This window comes from Haemaphysalis longicornis, unplaced genomic scaffold, assembly GCF_048455015.1.
Source record: "Haemaphysalis longicornis isolate Haplotype H1 unplaced genomic scaffold, Haemaphysalis longicornis Haplotype H1 scaffold_12, whole genome shotgun sequence".
In the NCBI taxonomy this organism is placed as follows: domain Eukaryota; kingdom Metazoa; phylum Arthropoda; class Arachnida; order Ixodida; family Ixodidae; genus Haemaphysalis; species Haemaphysalis longicornis.
The window spans coordinates 23,908,411-23,931,993 of record NW_027526225.1 but is presented as its reverse complement, the minus strand read 5'-3'; the positions used below and the strand labels follow the sequence as shown (position 1 = coordinate 23,931,993).

At 46.9% G+C, this 23,583-nt stretch overlaps 1 protein-coding gene across 1 annotated transcript in view; it reads left to right on the top strand.

Moving 5' to 3' along the window:
• LOC144162494 (lysosomal alpha-glucosidase-like) overlaps positions 1-23,583 on the top strand; it is a 67,367-nt gene extending 43,784 nt beyond the window's left edge. The window contains exons 16-24 of the mRNA XM_077693055.1: positions 1,794-1,904; positions 5,940-6,073; positions 14,029-14,113; positions 15,386-15,442; positions 17,329-17,456; positions 18,673-18,758; positions 19,554-19,603; positions 19,694-19,855; positions 22,976-23,583. Of these exons, the coding sequence (XP_077549181.1) occupies positions 1,794-1,904; positions 5,940-6,073; positions 14,029-14,113; positions 15,386-15,442; positions 17,329-17,456; positions 18,673-18,758; positions 19,554-19,603; positions 19,694-19,855; positions 22,976-23,053 (891 nt within the window). The 3' untranslated portion in view covers positions 23,054-23,583. The remainder of the gene's footprint in view (positions 1-1,793; positions 1,905-5,939; positions 6,074-14,028; positions 14,114-15,385; positions 15,443-17,328; positions 17,457-18,672; positions 18,759-19,553; positions 19,604-19,693; positions 19,856-22,975) is intronic.

Here is a 23,583-nt window from a genome sequence, read left to right as displayed (position 1 = left end):
TTGGCGAGACCTCGCACCCTTACTGCGATAACTGCGGAACCCCGGAAACCGTGGAGAGAGAGAGAGAGAGAGAGAGAGAGAGAGAGAGAGAGAGAGAGAGAGAGAGAGAGAGAGAGAGAGAGAGAGAGAGAGAGAGAGAGAGAGAGAGAGCTCTTTATTAGAAAAAAACAGATAGGTCTGCTGGCATGTATTCGCCTATAGGGTACTCTGTGGGGATGGGGTGAAGTGAATAAAGGACCTAAAGGAAGCAGGGCGAAAGAGAGGGGAAAAAAAGGAAGAGGTAAAAAATAAGGCAACATGGAGGGTTCCGTGGGTTATGTAAAAGTCTAGGTGGTCTCGCAGGATGATGATGCATAGTTCTACATTGTCTCTGCGACGCCGATGTCGTGTAAATATTCAAACACTGCACCTAATACTTTGCGCTGGGATCGTGGCGATGACCACGGTCCAAGAAGAGCTTTCAAAGAAAAAAGTCCGTTGTTGAGGCACTCGATCTTCTTGGCGGGGTGGTTTCTTTCCTGGCAGTACGCCGGACCCTCTAATAAGATGCGTTCAACAGTTTCTGGCAAACCACAGATATCACAATAGGGGTTTGTGGTTTGACCGAGGCGATGTCGGTAGGAGTATGTGAGAATGAGCCTCCCAAAGCGTATCCCACGTCGACTTGAGACGCTTTACCATCGGTTTTGCCTTAACGCAGCTCTTACGAAACCGTGGAACACCTGCTGTCAGTGGGGCCACTTAGGTGCACGAAAAGTGCCGTCGTGTGCAGAAAGTCGAGCGCGTAAGCCGCGGACCAATGACTTTCAGAGCACTTCTTGTGCCATGGCCTTTACCATCAATTCAATTCAACGCTCTAGCGGTGTTGTTTGATTGCCTAGAAGAGATGGGCGTAACTTAAATGATATAGACTAGTACCGTGATCTTTGGACTGATTCATCAATTATTCGCACAAACTGAACCACGCATGATCTTTTTTCTCTCATTTTATTTCCCTTCTTTTCCTCACTGTCGCGCTTGCAGTGTTCATGAAAACGAACATGTGCTGTGTGTATGTCTTCGTTTTGATACCCCATGGCTAACCATGAAGGCAGCTTTGGGACGGCGTGATGATGCACCCCTGAAAATCAGCGACGTCATCGGTTCTTGGCACTCAACTGCCGTGGTGACACGGGGTGCAGGGGCCTCGGCGTCATTTATCCGCGCCTCCGGCCTGAACAGAACTCTTTACTCATTAGCGTGTGCTTTGTGTGTTTCCCTGAGTCTGTTAGTTTCTGTGTGCTTATCTGCGTTTGTTAGAGTTTGTATGCGTTTTTGAGTATTCACTTCTTTCGCCCATTCTCGCCCCTCTCCTGTTCATATGGAGTAGCAAGCCAAGCTCGCTGCCAGGCTGACTTCTCTTCATCATTATGTTATTTAATTAAAAAAAAAAAACCCTAATGCCCTCTGGGGAGGGAATTACGTAGGGTAAAGGTGGTTACACTGGTGTCACAAAAACTACAAAAAGAGAAAAATAAACACAAGAAATAAAAAAGGCAAAAATGATTTACATCGCTAGAGTGGAAACAAATAGAAAAAAATCAGTAGAAACAATAAGAATGGCTATTGGTACAGGCATCCCTCCATCCATCCTCCTTCTGTCCTATTACCCCGTTATCTATGGGGTCGCGTATTTCCTCCCTTACACCTTCCCTGCCGAGTAGCACGTTGGTGTTGAGATTTGGCAAAGATCTCTAAGAGCTTTCTCTCTCTCCCTCTATCCACTGCTGCTTTCTGAATGGGCCTCGCCGTAGGTAGGAGTTCCCCTGTGCTCCGAAACGGCCTCGAGGATGCTGTGCCAGCGATGGATTGAACTCGGAGCCTTCTTCCCCCTGGCTCTCGACTTCCGGATGGACAAGACACGGGTGCGTGCAGACGCGCGCTTGTCGCTGACGAAATCAGCCTTGTACATTGGTGACTGACTCTTCCCACGCGCAGGAGCTTGCGTATAAGCGGAGATAACTTGGTTTGATACATGTTGTGTCAAAGAGCAATTATTGACAAACTTCAGCAGTCGCACGACGCAAGTTTTCGGAATTTTGTTTTGCCAAGGAACGCTTTCCGGGACGTCGCCATCTTTTTGATGCAGTTACGAAAGCCAGCGCGACTCAATGAATGGTGCTCTTTGAGCCTGGTTTACAAGAAAAATCAAAGCCCCTTTCTTTAGAAAAAATTCCTAGCATTTACCCGAGGGGAAGAATGTGAAAGTTCGAATGCACGATTTGAATTTGCGCGGTTCGGTAATGTTCGCGAAAGAGGGATCACACACACACACACAACTACAAAGAAAGAAAGATGCATTTATTCACAGACACCTATTTGTGTTGTCGTTGTACTTGATTGCTAGAGCGGATCTCAGCTTTGAAATTTCGTGTCAGTACTCCTTTAAGCAGGTGCATTAGCCCTTCTCACGCCCGATTCTTGGCCAATCCCCCACGTGGGTATGTGCCATGTCAGCGGCCAGGCAGCGCGCGCCCATCTCCCCCCGTTGCCAAGGAAGACGAGGAGATTCCTGGCCAATCCCCCACGTGGGTATGTGCCATGTCAGCGGCCAGGCAGCGCGCGCCCATCTCCCCCCGTTGCCAAGGAAGACGAGGAGATTCCTGGCCAATCCCCCACGTGGGTATGTGCCATGTCAGCGGCCAGGCTGCGCGCGCCCATCTCCACGTGCGCGGACATCGCCGGTGGACGCAGGTTCAGGGTCGCTTAAGAAGTGCATTGCACTTAAACAGATGGTTAAAAAACGTGAAGCTCCCCCCCCCCCCCCCCCCCCCCCATGCAACCTGAGGGAATGTCGAAATCTGAAACCCAAGCTGCTTAGCTGCTTCGACCGTGTCGGAACGACGTCGGCTTCATAACGAAAGAGACCCAAGTTTGATTCCGACCACAGGAAGAGTTTTTTTTTTTTTTTTTTTTTTTTGTAGCGTGAGATATACTGGCCGAGGTTGAGCAGTTTCGCGTGGAACCTGGAGAGCCGTGCTGCGCATGCGTGAGGAGCAGTAACGTCACGCGGCGCACAGCTGGCGCGCCGGAGCCGCCGCCGCCGCGCGCTCCGGCACTGCCAAGCGCGCCTCGCCGGTCTGCGCATTCCAGAGGAGTGACGTCATAGCCGCGGCAGACGCACTGGCGCCGGCGCGTGCCCAGCTGTGCGCCTCCGTTGCGCAGTAGCCAAGTCTGACTCTGCGCCGGAGCCGCTTGATAGCGCCTCTGAGTAAGCATGATAATCCAGCTAACCCTACCAGGAAAGCTAATAACCAGCTGAACCTTAGCTCACGCTACGTATATCCTGGCATAGCCGAGCTAAGCCAATGCTATTTCTCTTGAGGCGCTCGATGTGCCCTTGTGGAAACCCATGATCATCATGTGCCTTCCACTGTGTAAAGTTGGTTTTCCTGCAGTGCGCTTTCGCTTAAGGTCGCGATCAAAAAAAAAAAAAAAAAAAAGCTTCGCTTTAAGAAAAGAAATTCCGTGTGGAGTAAAGTTTAGTTTGAATCAGTTCTCCTTGAGGATGATATTGTTGCTCAGTGGTTCCTCGCGCTTCCTGGGATTTCATCCTCATTCGCATATTTCAAGGGAAATGATTGTTTCTAAACTCCGCGCGCTGTCAGCGCTTCGTGAGGTAAAACTTCCACGCAGAAAGTGCTGACCTTACGGTCACTCCCCGATTTTGTGTTACCGCCAGGGTCTCGGAACGAAACGAAAACCAGAAACGAAAAAAAAAAACGGAATTTTTTGCCGGAACGAGAACGAAAACGTAATGATATTTATTACCTCGTTCAAGAGCGAAACCGAAAAAGATTCGTTTCGGTTTTCGGTTTGAGTGGCCATTTCACGTGTTTCAGGATTCATTCAATTTCCATTCAGCAAAATGGGAAATTGCCATCGATTGCTGGCATGAAATCGTCTTTCGTCTCTATGGCACCCACTCTCCTTCAGAAGGCTTGCTGCCTGCTTACATACTCTCTCCGTTTGTGCCGATAGGCGCGCTGCCGAGGTGCACGCGTGATTGCCACGGGCATCTGGCTTCGATGCAGACGTCGCGGCCTTATTTATTTATTTATTTATTTATTTATTTATTTATTTATTTATTTATTTATTTATTTATTTATTTATTTATTTATTTATTTTAATAAAATACCCACATTAGCCTTACGGCATTGTGTGATACATAAGGAAACACGAATATTCTAAAACACGACATAAGAACAAGATGCACAGCGTACAACCTTTTGCATGAACACCAGCATACACCCCTAGCAGCGCAAAAAACAAATTACAGCCGCACACTCAATGCAAACAGCTGCAAGTCATGTTGCACTTGTAAGCAAGTGCTGCCAGAGCGCAGCGGAAAATATTTCATAAGGAGCGCGGAAGCAACAATGTCGGGCAGGGTACTCCTATCCATTATAGCATTTTAGAAAAATACGCTTGCAATGTGGAAGTGCGCAAAAATTCCCCGCATTTCCCCGAGGGGAAGAATGTGAAAGTGCGAATGCACGAGTTGAATTTGCGCGGTTCGGTAATGTTCGCGAAAGAGAGATCACACACACACACACAACTAAAAAGAAAGAAAGATGCATTTATTCACAGACACCTATTTGTGTTGGCGTTGTACTTGAATGCTAGAGCGGATCTCAGCTTTGAAATTTCGTGTCAGTACTCCTTTAAGCAGGTGCAGTAGCCCTTCTCACGCCCGATTCTTGGCCAATCCCCCACGTGGGTATGTGCCATGTCAGCGGCCAGGCAGCGCGCGCCCATCTCCACGTGCGCGGACATCGCAGGTGGACGCAGGTTCAGGGTCGCTTAAGAAGTGCATTGCACTTAATAATTATTCACCAATTTTCCTGCTGTTATCCCTTCGTTCGGATATATACGGTGGAGGGGGGGGGGGGGGGGTTGCTGAAGGTACTGATGTTAATATATTGCTACATACTCGCACACAATCTCTTTTATGATTAAAAACAGCAAATTTTTCAGTGTTCCGTGAGACAGACCGTTGTAAACTTTTAACAATAAGAGCACAACTATACAAGTTTTTCAAAAATTATATTTTTCAAAACAATTATTAAGCATCACTTCATCTTCTTTAACGTAATTTCACAATTCTCAATCCTTTTTAACAATTTCATAGATATCAATTTTTCTCGCACGAACACGAACCGTTATGAAGCGTTACGAACCATTATTATTATTATTTTTTTTGGTTCCGGAGCTGAAACGAAACGGAACTTTTATTTATCGAAGGAAACAGAAACCGGAACGAAAAACATTTCGTTCCGACACCATGGTTATCGCTGTTGTACCTACAGTGGTTTAAAAATGTGCACAAATTAGGAGAATCGTCAATTAATTTAGAAGCATTCTTACGTCACTTTTATTCATCTTAACTTTCACCCGCCGCGGTAGCTCAGTGGCTAAGGCGTTGCGCTGCGGAACACCAGGTCGCAGGTTCGATTCCCGGACGTGGCGGCCGCTTTTCTGACGGAGGCGAGAAGCAAGAACGCCCGTGTGTACGGGATTTCGGTGCACGTTAAAGATCCCCAGGTGGTCAAAATTAATCCGAAGCCGTCCACTACGGCGCCTCATCGTCTGCGTTGCGTCGTCAATTCAACAATAAATCATTTTAAGTTTCTTATTTCGACAAAAATTGTACATTTAAACTTTTATAACGATTAAATGTGTTAGATTCACGGCTTATGCATTTTTGTACACTTACGCAGCGTTAGGCGGTTTCGCTTTTGCATGATTTTTTGCGCCGCGACCGAGAAGACCGCAGTTAGCGCTACGCACAAATTTCGCGTTAGGAAGTATAGTAATCGTCAGCCATTCTTTGTGTGTTTTTTGCGGGAAATATAACGTGGCGTGTTATGTCTCTACCTGGCTTGCGTTCCTCCATCCAGGCAGACGCCCAGTCCTTGATGACCATTGCCCTCGAAGCCATCCAGATGCGGTACCAGCTGCTGCCGGTCCTGTACACGCTGTTCTTCAGGGTCAGCATGGCGGGAGGAACGGTCGTGAGACCTCTGTTTTTCGAGTGAGTTCTGCTTGCTCCACGTGCAAAACTTTCAAGCCAATAAATGCATACCAGTGCACGGGATGTTCGCTTGCTGCAGAGAAAATATGCTGTTTTGTACTGCGCTGTCTACGTGGAAGATACACGCGGAGTGAAATCGCCTGGTACAACAGTAACTTTTAACTGCAATTTGTAGTCTGTGTGGCCCGCTTTAGTGATCCTTAAATTTCAGTTTTAAGCACTTCACACTTGGTGCTAGCAAAACAATCGTACCATGCATTTTGTATTTCTTGAAATGGCGTTTTGAACTGATTATTTATGCCGAATTTTCACCGACATTGCGCCGGAAGGGGGCGTTGAAGCTTGCGACTTAAGTGTGGTTAAAGGCGCTGGCTGAGCTCACGGCTTTGCGCATGCGCAGCGAAACCCAAGTCACAGAGTTGTTAGAAGGATACTCTTTTAGGTTCTTAACGCACCTCAAGCAACTAATGCATCGCGGAGAGATGGCACCAGTGTAACGCATCGCTCACAGCGAGTCGTCATGTTAGCAACGCGCGTATGGAGTGGCAGTTTCCAGCTCACGAACATCGGGGAGGCTGGTGGAGTGTTGCATTACGTAGTCATTACTGAAGGGCAAAACACAGCCACACTCCGCACACACCGTACTTTGCCTCGTATGACGCTGATTGCTCCTAGCTGCAGTAAAAGTTTGGGGTATTTCCAGACTTGTACGCGTTCCCGAAAATACGTAACCAATTACCATTACAGGACCAAAAACGTAACCAAAATTACTCCAAAGTAATCGATTACTTCCGACTTTCGTTTTTATACATTTTTTTATACACTTTATACACTTTATACGTTTTTATACATTTTATATACACATATAGCGTTGTATAAATAGCCAGCCCACCGGTAAATCGAGTAAAAAAAAATCGGTACTCCAGGTACGTGTCTCCAATTTTTGTGAAAGATTATTGTAGTGGCGGACGCTACCGTGTCAAGATTCAAAGCGTAGCTTCGCTTCTGTGAGAAGCAAGAACAACAGTTCATGAAATGTACACAGTGGACGACGACGCAGACGGACACGGAGCGGCTAGAGCCGTGTTGTAGAGAAAAGTTGTAATGGGTAATTTTGAAATCGATAACATAAAAAAAAGTAATTGAACTACAAAAACCATTACTCCTTAAAGGAACTAATTTAGGCGTTACAAAACAACAGTACATTGTATTCAATTACAAGTAATTAATTACTTGTAACGCGTCACTTACAATCATGAAGAAATTTAATACGAACCCGCAAAATTAAAAAATATACTGTTCATGGAAGTCGAATAATGGCGCGCTATTGTGGTATATTTGGAAAGCCACATTAAGCAACTTTGTTTCTGCAATTAAGGCACGCGTAAATGTTAACTGCGTAGAAAGGAATCGCGCTATTGGTGTGTTCTGGCTGATATTTTCGTGATCGAGTGTCATTTGTCCATGATTGTACAGGTGCCATCAAAAGGAATCGGAACACGGACTTGTAAGTTTACAGGAATTTATTCTTCCAAAAAGTGCCTGGCTGCATTGGTGTGCGTTTTAAACGCACACCAATGCAGCCAGGCCAGCCAGAATGGCTATCATAAAGCCAGTAAGACAAGTATTTCGTGATATTCGCAAATCCTCGTTCCAATTACTTATGACGGCACCTGTACATGTACAGTTATTTCAAAGACGATGCTTGTTAACATTAAACAGTAGTTCCCTATGTGAGTGAACAGTGGTAAAATATTGCCACCCCACAGTTCTGGCTCATGTGGCTGGTATATCCGCTCCTAACTAATCACAGCGCGAAAGTCGGGACAGACAGAAGAGCAACCACAGGTCAGGCGCTCACTCTCAACTGAATTTATTGACTAACGTCCGCGACAAATGTCCGCGACCGCCTTTGTCCTCACACTGCAACACGTGCGGCTGCAACCCGGTGTTTCAGGAGACTGATATTGTTACCAAGCACCCGAAGCAGTTACACCGAGAGATAGTTGAAGCCTATCACATTAGCAAGAGGGGCGAACAGTGCGTGAGCCACCCTTCACTGGTGCTTAGTGATAAAGAGGTCCAGTTCATGGATAACGACAAATAAGTCATGTTTCATTTTTTTTTTCTTTCTCCTTTTTTCTCTTTTTTTCTGCTTTTCTTTGTTTTTGAATGCTACTTTGACACGTGTCGCGTTGTTTGCCTGCGGTATAGATGTTTGCGGCGGGTTTTCAATAAATTCAGTTGAGAGTCAGCACCTACCCTGTCGTTATTCTTCTGTCTGTCCCGTCTCTCGTGCTGTGATTAGTTATGAACATCTGTTAACTCGCCCCACTTGCAACTATGCTGTATCCCCTCCTCTGATACGCGAAAGTGGTGATCAGAATTCAGCTGACACATCGTGTTGCCAACGGGGAAGGGGAAACGTTGCTACCATATTTACTCGCGTAATGAACGCACTCGCATAATGAACGCACCCCCAACTTTAGTCGTCAAAATTAGGTTTCTTTTTTTCCCCGCGTAATAAACGCACCCCCAACTTCTCAACCCGGCAGTCCCACGAATGGCCGTACTGTAGCTTTCCCTCTTTAGTCGCTCCCGCTGATGATGATAGCGCAGCAACCTATACTCGGTTAAAACTCAAGAACGGCGCCACCTCATGTAGTGTATCACTCCGTCATTATGCAGGGCAAAAGAAGAGGACCAACTTTATCGCGCAGCTAACCTAAACCCGACCATCACACGGGCCATATAGAACCCTGGAAAGCACCTCGTGCGCGCACAAATTACGGGGTTCAAGTTCTAGCGCACACGCTGCCATCCCTACTAAATTCATCAGTTTTTTTAAAACTTCAGCTGGTGGTTCGTTTTGTTTAGTGCACTCGTGTGTCTGTTTTCCTCCTTAAGACAACTCTTTTTACCGTGTCAATTGTAACAACATGCAAGATTGTAAAAAGGGTGAAAAACTGTACCGACTTTTTTGTTGAACAAGTTTTGGCTGCTCTTTGTCGCTGCTGTTTTTCATTTTTGTTTTATTTTGTGTTATTTTCCTTTTGTTCTATTATTACCACTGCGTAATGATGTACCGCTATCCCCGCTGCTGCATAGTCAACTTTGGTTTACTTTATAGCGTTCTTAGTTTCCTGAGGGGGTGCGGACCCAGTCAAGCCGACCCTGTGAAGGCTTTTTGTCAGCGCTCCCAATATCGCGGACAACGATGTTGCATAAAAGTGATTTGATTAGATGACGCTTGTTATAGGACCTAACACTAACTCAGAAACATACACTTTGTCTAGCGCAGTTTCGAATAGATGCAAGAATGAACCTTTTTCCAGTAGCGTAGTCCTCTTGTGGCGGTGGTCTGAACAGCATTCGTGGGATTATAGAACACGCCTCCTTTTTTTTCTGCCTGCCATGTGCAGTTAAGATAGCCGTACCAGGAGCTACGCATGGTTTTGATGGCACAGACATTTTTAGATGGCAGCCGTAGCGCCTACCTGTCGGCCGCTTACAGGGCTCAGAAAAGGGAGCATCACTTACCTGGCTCGTCGTTCACAACTGGCTAATCCAATATGGCGTCGTCTTGTTTACATTTCGCCACCCAATAATGGCCAATCGGTCGCTGGGAGCGACAGTAGCGCATGCGCAGAACGCTACTGAAAAAAGATCCATTTTGACTGGCTTATCTCCAAGGCAGCCGTGGTGTATGCGCATCGTGGTCTTGTTATTGCCATCCATAGAGGTTCATACTAAAGTATTCTAAACGGAAATCTGCGCGGCCATCGCGGGCCACCGTGGGCACCGCCATTGCGGCTAGCGACGTTCCTCGCCTACTTGTCTTAGCTAGCCGCACGGCTTCTTTTTTGTCTCGAAGCCAAAATCAACAATGGTAGCATGTTTTTCTTGTTTATCTTGCATGAGGCTTATAAATAATGCCCTGACAAATATTTTTTGGAGCTTCATTTTATAATAACAAAACAAATTGCATTAATCTTCTACAGTAATATTGTTGCTTTCTTTTAAAATCCATGCCAAGGACAAGTGGAACGTGCCTTCCCGGTATATGACGGAACGCTCGCTGAAGCGCGTACAGACTTGCCAGTTTTCCCTCTAGTATATACAGTCAAATCTCGATACAGTCTAGTCCACTTATAACAATATACAAGTGCCAAGGAAATCCCATCGTTATAACCGATAATTGTTATAAGCGCGTTGCGAAATAAAAAGACGGAACAGAGCTCAAAACATTTTATTCGCATGCCAGCAAGGTCGTACTACTACTAATTTGCGGAAACGGAGCCACAGTCGGCCACCTTTGTTTGCCGCGTGTGAAGATAGCGCAGATCTTTTCTTCCAAGAGCATCATAGGTGCTTCATCTAGCTGAGGTAAATGTCCTTGGCGGAAACAAAGTTCCCGAGGGACTGTGTCATGAATTTGGCCTTTTACGAAGACACTACCTGAGCAGGCTTCGCAACCGCGTCATTAGAGTCGTCACTGTTGCACTTTTGGTGCACAATTGTAACCTGATTCAATCGTTATATCCGATATCGTGGCACTGGGGCATTGTAATAAGCGGGTTATTTTACCATAGAAAGAATACAAAAGTTGACGGTGCCAGATTGTTATAAACGGTATCGTTATAAGTGGACTCGACTGTATAACGAATCACGCGGGACCACCTAAAATCATTCGTTATTTTGAAATATCGTTGTAGTAAAAAACTGGCGGTTACAAGCCAGTGCCCGTACGTAGGAGTGAAAATTACATGCCTTGGCAGTATACGTGGCTGCAGACAAGCAAAATCTCAAATCAAAACGATGCACTCACTTCAAAGCAGCTTTATTTGAAGAAATCCATTACTTTCTTCTGGCGAGCGCCGCAATTCACACGAACTTCACAGCAAGATCACTCACTAGAAAGAAATACGTGCCCACTCATGTGAATAGCGTGCAAAACAGCCGAACCACCAACCGTCCGCCGACTGACACCCAAAGCAACGAGAGAGGAAAGGGGCAAAGGCGACTATACTCGGTTACAACTCAAGAACGGCACCACCGCATGTAGTGTATCACTCCGCCAAAGCGCCGGACCCGCGACGTCAGTGCGCGCGCATTTTGAAAGGGGTTTGCTATGAATGCGTGATATCGTCTGCCTTGTCTCACGCAGTTTGTTTGTCGTCACTGGAGTCGTTTATAAGCATATAAAGTCCAAAAAATCACGGGAACGGCTCACGCCATGTTCAAAATATTCCCAGTAACGCCCTACTTCCGCCGCGCGGAGAAACATCCGGCTACGGTGATAAGGCACAGCGGCAACTTCCGGTGCCGTTCTTAAGTTGTCACCGAGTATACGCCTCGAGCGCGGCCTGTAGGGGCGCCACTGAAATCCCCCTAGCGGCCCGTTTCGAAAGCAGGCGCGGGAGTCCGCGCCCCGCTCCCCAGTGCCGCCGCTGCTTTTGCGGCACGTTCACGACTGAGATTTACCGTTTGTGGGCGTTTGAAATTCATGTTTGTGTGGAGCAGTCACTCTGTTCGGAAATGGGGTGTGTTTACGAGAGTGTAAATGTTTCCGACGCGATCTTAGTGTGGTATTTTCGGTCTGTATTAGCGCCAGGTGTGTGTCACAGGCCAGCGTCGCGGAACCGGCGTATGATGGAGCCGATTGTAGTTACACTGACCTGAATTTACTAGCCGTGTCTCCGTAACCGCCGGTTCCTCAGATGTCCATGATACGGCTATAAACTACGATTTAAATCGGTTTTGTGCGCTTACATGTGTAATCAGCGGAGCACTCATACCTGACAGCACACCAGTTATGTTTGCCAATATTATACCTCAGATATTGATCACCACCATTTACAAGCCAGTCTGTGTTAATTTCGGGAATATTCAACAAAAGTACGATGGACAATGCATAATTATACTCGGGGATCAGCACACGACAGAGTTGTCTTGTCGTGAGGTGCGCGCCCGCAGACCTTCCTTTGCTACATATATCCTCTGCGAGCAGCGCGGAGACGGGCTTACAATATAATCCGCGTCCGAGACTAAATGCTTCTTCGAAATATCGTCATATGGCACAGGGAGCCTGCACAATAAACCAGAAACTGAAATCAGAGGGCCTTATCACATGCCACACTCTTCCAACGACATATTTCATCGCTTGTTGAACAGCCTACCATGTATACTTCCAAAAATGCGTCCGCCGTACGATCAGCTCTTCGTTGAAGTAGAAAAACAAAAGGAAAGTGAACGTGAGATTTATGTGTGGGATTACTAAAACGTTCATTGCTTGATTCCGCTCCGCATTTGTACACGGCGTCCCCCTCCCCCCCCCCCCCCCCCCTTCCACCGATTTCTCTCGAAATAGCAGTGCATTTCGCGTATAGTTGGTCTAGTGTCTAGTGAAACCTACCTGGCTTAAGTTTAGACTCGTCTTTAGCATGCCAGAAGCTGCACTGTTTTTTTTTTTTTCATTTCCGTTAGAGCTATTATGTTTCTAAATTCCGCATTGGCACAGCATTTATTTTTCTGTGGTTTCGTTTCCTTGGTTCTTGATATATGGCGTGTGTGGGCACATATTTAACGACGTACAGGCTTGGAATATACTTAACATTTTTTCATTGTTTATATTCTTATAAAAGGCATAAGTCATTGTCCGGGATTGGGTAATCACATCCCCGAAACATATTTTTCTGCGGCGTATATATGCGAAACGAAGCCGCATTCGTTGTCCACGCTGCAAAAAGAAGCCAGTATCAGGTCTAAACGAGGCGTCAGTAGAATTCATTTGTGCCTGATGTTTTGGAGGTGACATGGGTGATATGTTGCTGCCGTCGCCGACGCCCGGAAGAGCGGCGACGAAGCGCGCAGAACCGCGTCCCCGGGTAGCTCTTGCAGGCGATCGCGTACTCTACGAAGACGCTGCTGCTTTTTAAGTGACCTAAACGTACTCTTTGCCTATATTCGTCACCATAACAAGTTTTTTTAGGGCGCGGAAAGGCGAAAAGAAGTGAAATAGAACCAAAACACTGCACGAGCCCCTATCAGTCACGCAGCGCAAATCCCGTCAACGCCGCGGAGAAGCGGCGGCAGGCGGCGCAGCGATCGCGAAGCTCGAGGCGTATAGAGCCATCTCTCGAAGTAAAAACGAACACTCCAGCGCGGTGTCGCCGGACAGCCAATCACAACGACGCTCAGTCGGCTGAGTCCGCTGAGCGTCTAGCCCTACTTTTGTAGCGTGAGCTACACTGGCCGAGGTTGAGCAGTTTCGCGTGGCTCCTGGAGAGCCGTGCTGCGCATGCGCGAAGAGCAGTGACGTCACAAGGCGCACAGCTGGCGCGCCGGAGCCGCCGCCGCCGCGACTGGATTGGAAATTGGACATCGTTTCAGCAGCAGTAAGCATGATAATCAGCTCATCCTAGACAATCAGGAAATCAGCTGAACCTTAGCTCACGCTACGTATATCCTGGCAGAGCCGAGCTAAGCCACTGCTATTTTTTTTTCTTGATAGAGTTGTTGCCTGCTTTTACCGCTGTCTTTCACTTTTCCGCCGGCGATATGTTCCAAAATGTCAGTTACACGGCCAGTTTTAAGTGAAAGGTTGTAAAGTACGCAGTTGAGCATGGGAACCGTGCTGCTGGTAGACATTTCAGAATTGACGAAGTGAACCCTTGACGAACGAAAACGAGTGTAGTTCAAAAAAAAAAAAAAAAACGCTGTGCGTTTGCGAAATGTGTACGCGTATATATTTACTTCGAACGGTAGGTTATCTAATGCAATATTTTGTTTCGTGCACGATGGCCTTCTTTCGTCACTCCTGAAAGGTTTCCGGAAAATTACCCCGCATAATAAACGCACCCATAACTTTGCTTCGGTTTTATGGGGAAAAAAAGTGCGTTCACTAATACGCGAGTAAATACGGTAAATGTTCGCACTGACACCAATTTTTGCAGGTTTCCACTGGACAAGGCCACGTACACGATCGACGAGCAGTTCATGTGGGGTTCTTCCATCCTCTTCTCGCCGATTCTGGACGAGGTACGGCGTTGGACTATTCAATAATCGCCCCACCTTTTCGATAGTGCCGTTTGTCGTAGACGTAAATAACAAACTGGTTGCCGGTACATAAAAAAGACGAACCTGTGCTGTTGCATAATAAGCGCAAGTTTCCGCTCATTCCGCATCAATCCCCACTGCTCTTCACCATTAGAGCGTTTGAGTTACGTCAGTAATACCGCACCGCGTAGTTGCTTCCTATTAATTTCGACGTCCTATACCACTGTCTGGGAATAAGCAGTTGTTACTTCACACGACGTCTGACGTCGGCTAGTGACGAGAATCGATCGGACCGAAGATTAAAAACTAAACCGGAAAAATTCGGGGAAGCTTACACTCTCGCCCATGACTTGAATGGCGAAGCCCATGACTTGAATGACTTGAATAGGATATCAATGACTGACACGAAGTTGAGTTTTACTGTCCTTGTGGTGTCGTGGTTGACGTCAGCGGCATGGCATTTCAATAACCTTATGTTGAGAAAGGCCAGAGTGAGCTCGTCGCTTTGGTCGACGTTTACGTACGCTGCTCTGCAAGTGCGACTTGTTGTCTCTAGCGAATGCTTTCGCGCTGAGTCTCTCGAAGCAGAGCGGCCTTCCCCGGGCCGTGCGAACTATCCGCGGCCGGGCCACGTGGAGTCAGTGATCACCTACAACAGCTTCGACATTCAAGTCGCGGCTCTTCTACAGTCAGAACGCATGCGCACGAGGACGCGCGAACGAGGGGCGTACGCTATGACGTGTCTTTCTCGTTTCGAGCAAGTGTTGCCATGATACGCTGAACGCTGGAGTTTTATTTTTGGCCAATATTTGCCGGTCCCCCTAGTGGGCATGCTTGACTTGACGAGCGTGCGCTCGAGGCGCGCGTGCACGAGCGCTCGCCATTTTCTTGGTTTTTTAACTGCGGACCGCATAACAAACTATTTGATTAACAGCTTCGCAGTTAAAAGTGTTAGTTTTCGCATAACTGAAATTCTGGCCCCATAAGTGCATTGTTATCAGTCAAGCCGTTGTAATTGTGCCGCCAAATCTGCGATGCAAATTCATTACGATGAGCTGATATAAGTTGGTGCAGAGTTTGACAGCATCCCACCGCATTTCTGTATTTCGGAATCTCTGTAATAGCGCAAAAAAAAAAAAAAAAAAACCAAACACGAAGAACATTGCGAATCGCTCTAACTGCCGCTAGCCAAAAATGAACCCTGCATGCCAAGATGATCGCTCACACTGCATTCTGCTTCCCTGCGCCTTCTAGGAAGCGACTAGTCACAAGTACTACCTTCCGCCCGACGTCTGGTTTGACTTCATGTCGGTAAGTGAATGCGCTTACCCGCGCGATTGAATTCGAAACGTTCTTGCTCAAGTTGCATTTTGTTTATACGCAGTGTCTAGATTGCCGTCCGACGGCTTTCTAGCTGATCGTTGCAGGCATGGCTAGAGTGCCGTCCCACGACATTCGAATATTTAACACTAGGCTAGCACCGGCCAAAGAGTCTGTCATTTTATAGTGTAGAGGATCCGTCTTAGCTTCTTGATCCCAAAGTCGGTGGTTCGAGAGCGGCTTTTGCCTTGGTTTTTTTTTTTTTTTTTTCATTATTAGTGTAAGCACTGCAGTTCTCCGCGGCACAATATTTCGCTGATTTCAATCTTCTGTGCAATCATCATCACCTGTCATCCTTTTCAGTAATGCTTCATCTTCGTCACCTGTACATGATCATTATCATCCCGGAGGGTAGTGCTGCTTGGCTGCGCGTTCGCCAAATAAACGGCGTCTGTCTCCTCCGCTCTATCAGTGAGCGACGTCTCCTTGAAGGCCCCTTACACGTGGTGGAGGTGCAATTGCGGGTGCAATTTTTGTGCCTTAGGTTAGTTTTGGTGTTTTAAATGATTTCTTTGTGGCGTTAGGTTATCTTATGTTATGTTTAGGTTAGGTTGCCTAATTTTAGCACAAAACGCCGGTGGACGTCGATATAGTGGAGTGCTTATAATACCGTCGGACGGCACTCTAGACACGGCCTTGTTTATAACAAGCGAAAACGTGGCAGGGCTTTTAATCATTTGTTCATCGACCTTCACGGAAGCAATGGCTTTTGTTTCACGCAAATTCAAAGGGCGTTTACGAGCCGAAGCAACAGGCGCGCGATGTAAGGCGCGTCATCGTGAAAGGCCGGGGGACCTGGGTACCATTCGTTAACTACCACATAAGCGATATGTGCTCATGATTCAAGTGGCCTTTAAAGGGCGGGCATCGCGTCGCGATCTAAATTAAAAATTGAAAATGAAAAGCTTTCCTAAAAAGCTCGCACATTATGAAATTGCTGCTTCTCAGCAATGCGCTTGTGTATAGCACCAAAACCAGCTTGTGTAGAGTGGTTAAGCCAAGGCATACTAAAGTTCTGTAAAGTAGGCTTTCCCACAATCACAAATTAGCAAATACGCGCGTAAACACACACGAAAACACACGCGCACAAGGTGGGGCCAATATACGCGCTTATACACAGCTGCAAATGACTTTTGAGCAAGCTCGGCCTCCTGCGATCGATAGCTCAGATGTTACGATGAAGAACGCGACAGCCACTCTAAGCAAAACATATTTAAAGTTAAACGCCAGATTTAGGTTGTCTGAAATGCTCGCCAGCTTTAAATTATCGCTGAGCTAAGGTTTGCATTACGGAATTTAAGTCTAGCCGCTACAACTGCGATTCATTTTAGTCTTGAGTACATGTACTGACACACCGTAAACTCATTATTTTTTCTGCTGCATCAGTTTAGCATTGTTCTTTTGTAGAGTGAGCTACATAGGCCGCGGTTGAGCAGTTTTGCGTGGTTCCTGGAGAGCCGTGCTGCGCATGCGCAAGGAGCAGTGACATCACACGGCGCACACCTGGCGCGCCGGAGCCGCCGCCACCGCGACTGGATTGGATTTGATTGGATTAAATTGGATTGGATTGGAAATCGTTTTAGCAGCGGTAAGACTGATCATCAGCTAATCCTAGAAAACCAGGAAACCTAAGAATAACCAGCTGAAACTTAGCTCCCGCTACGTATATCTTGGCATAGCCGAGATAAGCCACTGGTAATTTTTTTTATGAAAAATGAAACGCGCATGGCCCACGCTACAGCCTCAAATGTAGGCCACTGCTTTGTTGCGAATGTGCTTTGAGCCCATGGCGTTCTTTCTGACCGCCTTTGTTCAAGGGGATGCGGCAGAGTGGGTCGACGGAGATGCTCACGCGCAGCCTGAACGAGAACTCCACGTTGCTTGTCCACGTGAGGGGAGGACAGGTCATCCCAGTCCAACCCATGCTGAAGAGCACCTTGGAAAGGTAAGATCGAACACCCACGATTTGGTGCGCCTATTGCGGGATTTTGTAAACTGCAGCGACGTTCGCAACCGAAAGTGTTTCTGCGTGAACTTCCATTCCAGTAGCCGGCGTGACGCTCTACAAGAGCGAAATGGCTAAATTGAGTCGACACAGTAGCAAAAAGAACTGCTTTACTCGTTTGCGGATCGATGTGTGTGCAACAAGCACTGATGTGCCCGAGGCTTTTCAAATGTGGAAGCGCTTCTGCGTGGACCCAACGAGGAAAGCCGTAGGTCTGCCTGTAACGCTTGATGTGTGGCCCTTTCTCCGCATAAGAAATTGCTATTAATAAGACCGCTTATACTGCCCTTACAAATGTCTTCATACATTGCATTTGTGAAGTCGACGTTAAAAGTGCTTGGTGTATACTGCTTGCTAGAGACACAAATTGGCCTTATGGAGAAATGTAGTACTAGGCTCTGGCTTCTCATTTTATGTCAAAAAGATTATATTGAACCAGAAAAATCTTATCGAGCATATGCTTTGCCGTTGCCTTCGATATTCATCGGAAAGACGCGTGCTTACCACCGAGCTCGGCCGGTTGGATAATCAACCATTCACAGTAAAGACAATCTTAGGGCACCGATCCCTACCATCGACTTCGCAGAGGGAGACAAAATCCCTTCTACGTTTCCTGAACGACACAAGCTTAGACGAACGACTGTAGTGCCCACAAAGGTATTAAAGTGCGTGCCCGTCTCCGCTCCTATAGCCTCCTTTTCGCCTGCCCTCTCTTTCATCCCCTAGGAACCCTCCCCGAGTACCGAGTAGCGAACCGGGGGAGGGGTTCCGTTTTCTCCGGCGCTGTTACAAACCGACCACATACTAACGAGACCGAGCACGAGGACCAGCGGTCAACGCGCTCCCGGAAGAACGCCATCACAGATTGCCTTTACTGGTTCCCTAACGAATCCTACTTTGTGTTAAAAAGAAATAGTGCTCACATATCCAGCTGACTGTCTTGTACTCACTTATAATATCAGAGATACAAACGCCGAAGGGTACGGACCCAAAACGAAGGGTACGGACCCAAAACCACGTTGCATGCAGTCACAGGAGACGTTAGCATAAAATTTAATGGCATTTAAGCGGTAGAACAAACGTAGTTCAAGAGTGGCTTGCCAAGGGGTGGCTGTGAAAATGTACGTACTAATGTTCTTTTTACGTCCACCCGCAGGTCGAAAGTTCCGTACGACCTTCATGTGTACCCAAAAGACGGATTCGCCAGTGGCGAGTTGTTTGTGGATGATGGTGTGTCGCAGGGTAAGGGCTCACGGTTGACGGTGACAAACAAGTACTACATTGAATGTTAGATTATAGGCACTTTGCACGGGACAGAGACCGCTGTGAGCACAGCACTTTTCCTACTAAAGTTGTCTATAGCGCACGCTAGGGCATCGGTAAAGGATTGGCGATTCCTCGACCCGTTATCCCCCACTGCCTGCAGCATGCCATGCCAACGATCTATGGGGCTGACACTGAGACACGGTGTAAAGAAAGACGGCCGTGGAGAGTGCATCGGTTCCTTCCTGCCATTTGTTTTATCGCAATCTGACTGGTCGGCTGCAATATCAACAGCTAACGTATTTTCGCTAGCGCCACTTAAACTGCTCGCTCTTCTCAGCCTTGTTATCATGACGTTATCTTAGATTCCTTCTTTGTGTGGGCGCCCGTGCGTGACTCGTAATAATCCCGGCTGTTGCTGTCTAGGACAGGGCACCGACACTTACGTAATATGAATGCTACGAACCGAGCCTGTGATATGCGTGGCATCTTTCCTACAAGAAATGACCCCCCTAACCACCACGATATAGAAAACGGCGCTGCTGCTTGCGAGGCAAACATCAGCACAACATGCCGATAGTACTGATGTGCCACCCTAACATCAAATGCGCGCCCGCCCGCGCATACACACATATTGTGTGTGTGCGTGTGCATGTGCGTCCGTCTGCGTGTGAGTGTATGTTATGCTCACGGTATCGGCGTCGAAGTCTGCTGTGAATTCGGACGGCCGCGAAATGGTGGATGCAATCTTTCCCGCTTCTTCCTTTATTTCAGGCACGGTGCAATCGAACCAGTACGACCTCTTCAGCTTCATTTTCGCCCAGGTAAAGTGCGACACCGTTATCCCATGCCTGAAATTTCGGGCACCCACTGGAGGGATGGTCACGATGCTCCCGATGTCTTCTATATTTCAGAATCTGCTGCGAGTGTCCATCAGCCATTTCGGAAATGGTACGCGGCAGAATGCCACTGTGAGGAACGCGGTCTTCTTCGACGTTGACATCGCCCCATCCAGGGTGACCATGAACAGGAACAGCGTCTCCCAGAACTCTGTCGTCCATGATCCGACGAAGAAGGTAAGCAATCTAATATAACAGCAGCGGGCTAACTTCGTTACATTAATGCACTAAAACAGCATCACCATCCTAGGTGAATTTACAGCGAGAGAGAGAGAGAGAGAGAGAGAGAGAGAGAGATAGAGAGAGAGAGAGAGAGAGAGAGAGAGAGAGAGAGAGAGAGAGAGAGAGAGAGAGAGAGAGAGAGAGAGAGAGAGAGAGAGAAATATAACAACCCCTTTTGGAAGAAAGGTGGTGGACACCCGAAACTTTCTTCGATACAAATGCAAAGTCACAATCCAATGAGCCGAAGTACTAATATACAAGGCTGAGCTAACTGAATGTGTTGTTACGATTTTCACTCTTGTTTATGATAGGGTCATCTGAATGTGCCAATTCGTTTAGCTCAGCGTAGTCGTTGGTTCGGGCTTCCCATTAGTTGAGCGGGTGGCGTGATCGACACGCCATCTTTGCGCCTCTTAGAGAATGCTTTCATCATCATCATCACCATCGCTTAACGGTATGAGGCTAAACTGGATTCGTCCACCATAATGGAAGTTGTTATGCATGCAAAGACATCCCATTGTTTATGCGGTGTGTGATTGATGTGCTCTTTGCGGAAACCCGTTGCGTAAGGTTGGCTTTCCTGGAGTGCGTCTTTTTCCGGCACCGCCACAAGTGAGACATAGAAAGCTTAGCTTTAGAAAAAAATAAGTGTTTGCTCCGCGATAAGCAACGTGGGTTTCACAGAACCTTGCGTTCTAGGATGTGTTCAACAAAGCAGCACGTACGAGAGTGAGTGAAACGACACCATTAATTCACAATAGTACATTTTTGACACGACTCAACTCTGCTGTAAACCGGGCAAGGCAGTTGGAAGGTTTGCGGAGCATTGGAAAAATATTAGAGAATACTTATTTGCGATGAGCTGATATAATACACCGTTGTTTGCGTATTCTCGCAAATGCAAAAAAATATTTGGGATTTTATTTTAGCTAACGTTACCCGCAAACACGACTCTTGAACCAAAATCTCCAGCGATTTATAGGCCAGATTGACCATTTCCGTAAAGTGTGGAACTTATTCTTGCCCGAAATGTCGCCCACATCATGGCGACGCTTTTTGTGTTCAACACGGGCTTGTAGTGGGATAATTGCGGAGCGGAAGCGCAGTATGGTGAGGTGCGAAATCTGCGAGGCACGCTTTTAGCCGCGACATTTTTTCCCCCTGACTGGCGGTCTAGGACGGATACCCTACGCACACACAGATGATAAAACTCTGATGCGTGGCGCATTATTTATGAACCAGAAGCAAGAAAAACTAATTTTAATAGGCGAGAACCGTGTCCAAATGTAGACCGACCAGCCGATAAAAATATGGGAATACGCTTGGTAAGTGTTGTCTTGCTTGTTTTCTTCTGTATGCTTTGTGTTCGTTCATTTTGGCGCCGCTCGCAGCAGCAGGAGGTTGAATTCTTTCCTTTATCTTGCGTTTACATTCAGCTTTTATTTCGCCTGTCTGAGGCGCCGTTTCAAACCGGACTATTTACTTTACTTTCGTAAAAACCGATTAGAGATGAATGTGCTATTAAAAGAAGGCTCCAAATTTTCGTTTATGCCCCGAGATCTTCCCAGGGAAACCTGTGCGTTAAACTATGTCGACATGCATGTACCGTGGCACCAGTAGTAGAGTTAGAAATGTTTTGCTTGTTCAGCCGTGAACAAATAAAGTGGGAACACGAAAATGCGAACCGGAACACACAAAATTGAAAAAAAAAAAAAAACTGTGGCTGATTCCTCTGTCATAGGAATCGGCAGAACACGAAAGTGAAATGTGCAGCGAAATCTGCCGCTGAGCATGATTTGCGGGTCGGCGGCTGTTTGTGGGTGTGCTTGGCTGGCGTGTCGCTTCGGCAAAGGTGTACTGGCGTCCTTTCCTTGACGGATATGGCGTCAGTGAAATCTTGGTGTATCGCGGCATAAAACACTTCCGTGTTAAAATATACAGCCCGAAAACGAACAACCCGAAGTATAACGTACTCTTTAGTACTAAAGATTGCTTCCCCACGAGAAGACCCTGTGTGCAGGGGTGCACCCTTTACAGCCCACTTCCTTCTTGGTACTGGCGTCACTTCCGTGACGGATATGACGTAAGTGAAATCTCCGTGAATCCCGGAATGAAACACTTTCGTGTTAAAATACTGTTTGTTGAGGTCTAATAATGGCGCGCTTTTGGTATTTTTGGAAACCCAGATTTCCCAATTTTGATTTTGTAACTAAGCCACGCGTCATTTCGAATCGTACGGCAAGAAATCGCGGTATTTATGTGCTCTGATTCATAATTTCGTGCTCGCGTTTCACTTGCCCATGACTGTACATAATTCGTCCTTATTGAAGAGGGCACATAGATGGCACTCCTCGTTTCTTGCAGCACGAAAAAGCTTGGACGAAACGTCCGCTTGAATCCCTCAGAAACTCAGGTATACCTGGCCCAGGAATGCTACAGACTTAAAAGGGATTCTTTTGTTTTCAGGTTCCCATTTTTCTGTTTGCATTTGTCTTTGACTGAACAACTGCAATCAGTACGAACAGTAGTGCCCCACAGTATTCAAGCGATAATATCGCCAAGCTATTATTTGCCTTAAAATTAGTATAAGGTTGCATGCGACAGGACGTTATGTACAGTCGTCCACAGGCTTAGCTGGAACATCAGATTTGACTTTAGCGTGGAGTATCGCAAAAATTCCTACGAAAAGTTGTTAAAATGAATGTGGAGAACTGAACCTGCCCTTTCAAACACACGAGACGCCGACCAGTCAAAAAATTGTTCTTGACGATTTGACCTGCCCTTAAACGTGAAATAAAAGCAGTAGTTGTGACTAAAATACCTTACACCGAAGCAGGAGGAGGCGATCAGTGGGTCAGTTGCTCCAACTAAGACTAGATGTAATGTGTACTTGATTTCGAGCATGGTTACCAAACGAAGAATGCATAAAGCTATGAACACTAATGAGCGTTACATGTCATTCTAAACACGACTATACAGTCGGTATACGCGGGAAAACACCGCACTTGAAGTTTACCGATTAGCGTAAAGGTGAAAGTCTACCGCGTCCCACATGTATACGACGTGCCGTTTCAGAGCCTGACTGTGACGGTGAACCTACAGCTGCGGACATTAACCAGCATGGCCACGGAAGCCGTCCTGCAACTCTACTAAAAGGAAAGGTTGGCGAGGTGAAACACCCGTCGTGTGCAGCCTGGTTTGGAAGGGCTGGCTACCGTCGCCGCGACCTCGCCGCAACTCCTCTTCCTGCGCTGCCGGCGTGGACACTGCCTCTCGGACGAGAAAAGGGATAGGGCTTCATTCGTGGTGTGTGTGTGTGTGTGTGATGTTGTGGGACGTGCGTTTGAAGGACAAACGACCCGATGGATGTGGAACGACTTGCGATATACCTGTCACAACCCGGAGCGCACAGCATTTAGAACCATGGTCGTATTGCCAGTATGGTTGGAAAACAATATCGATAGACAAGACATGGACAATGTTCATGCACTGTCGTAAATTGGGAACAGTTCTTTTTCAGTTTACCACCATGGTTATAAGTACATTTTTACCTTGAAACGTTTACACGATGACCCATCCAAGTTTTGTGAGATGTTTCACGAGATGATTTTTCGAAGGTAAAATCGGCTGCAGCCAATTTTACCTTAGTTTTTTAGCCTGACCAATGGCGCTTCAGCTGGCTG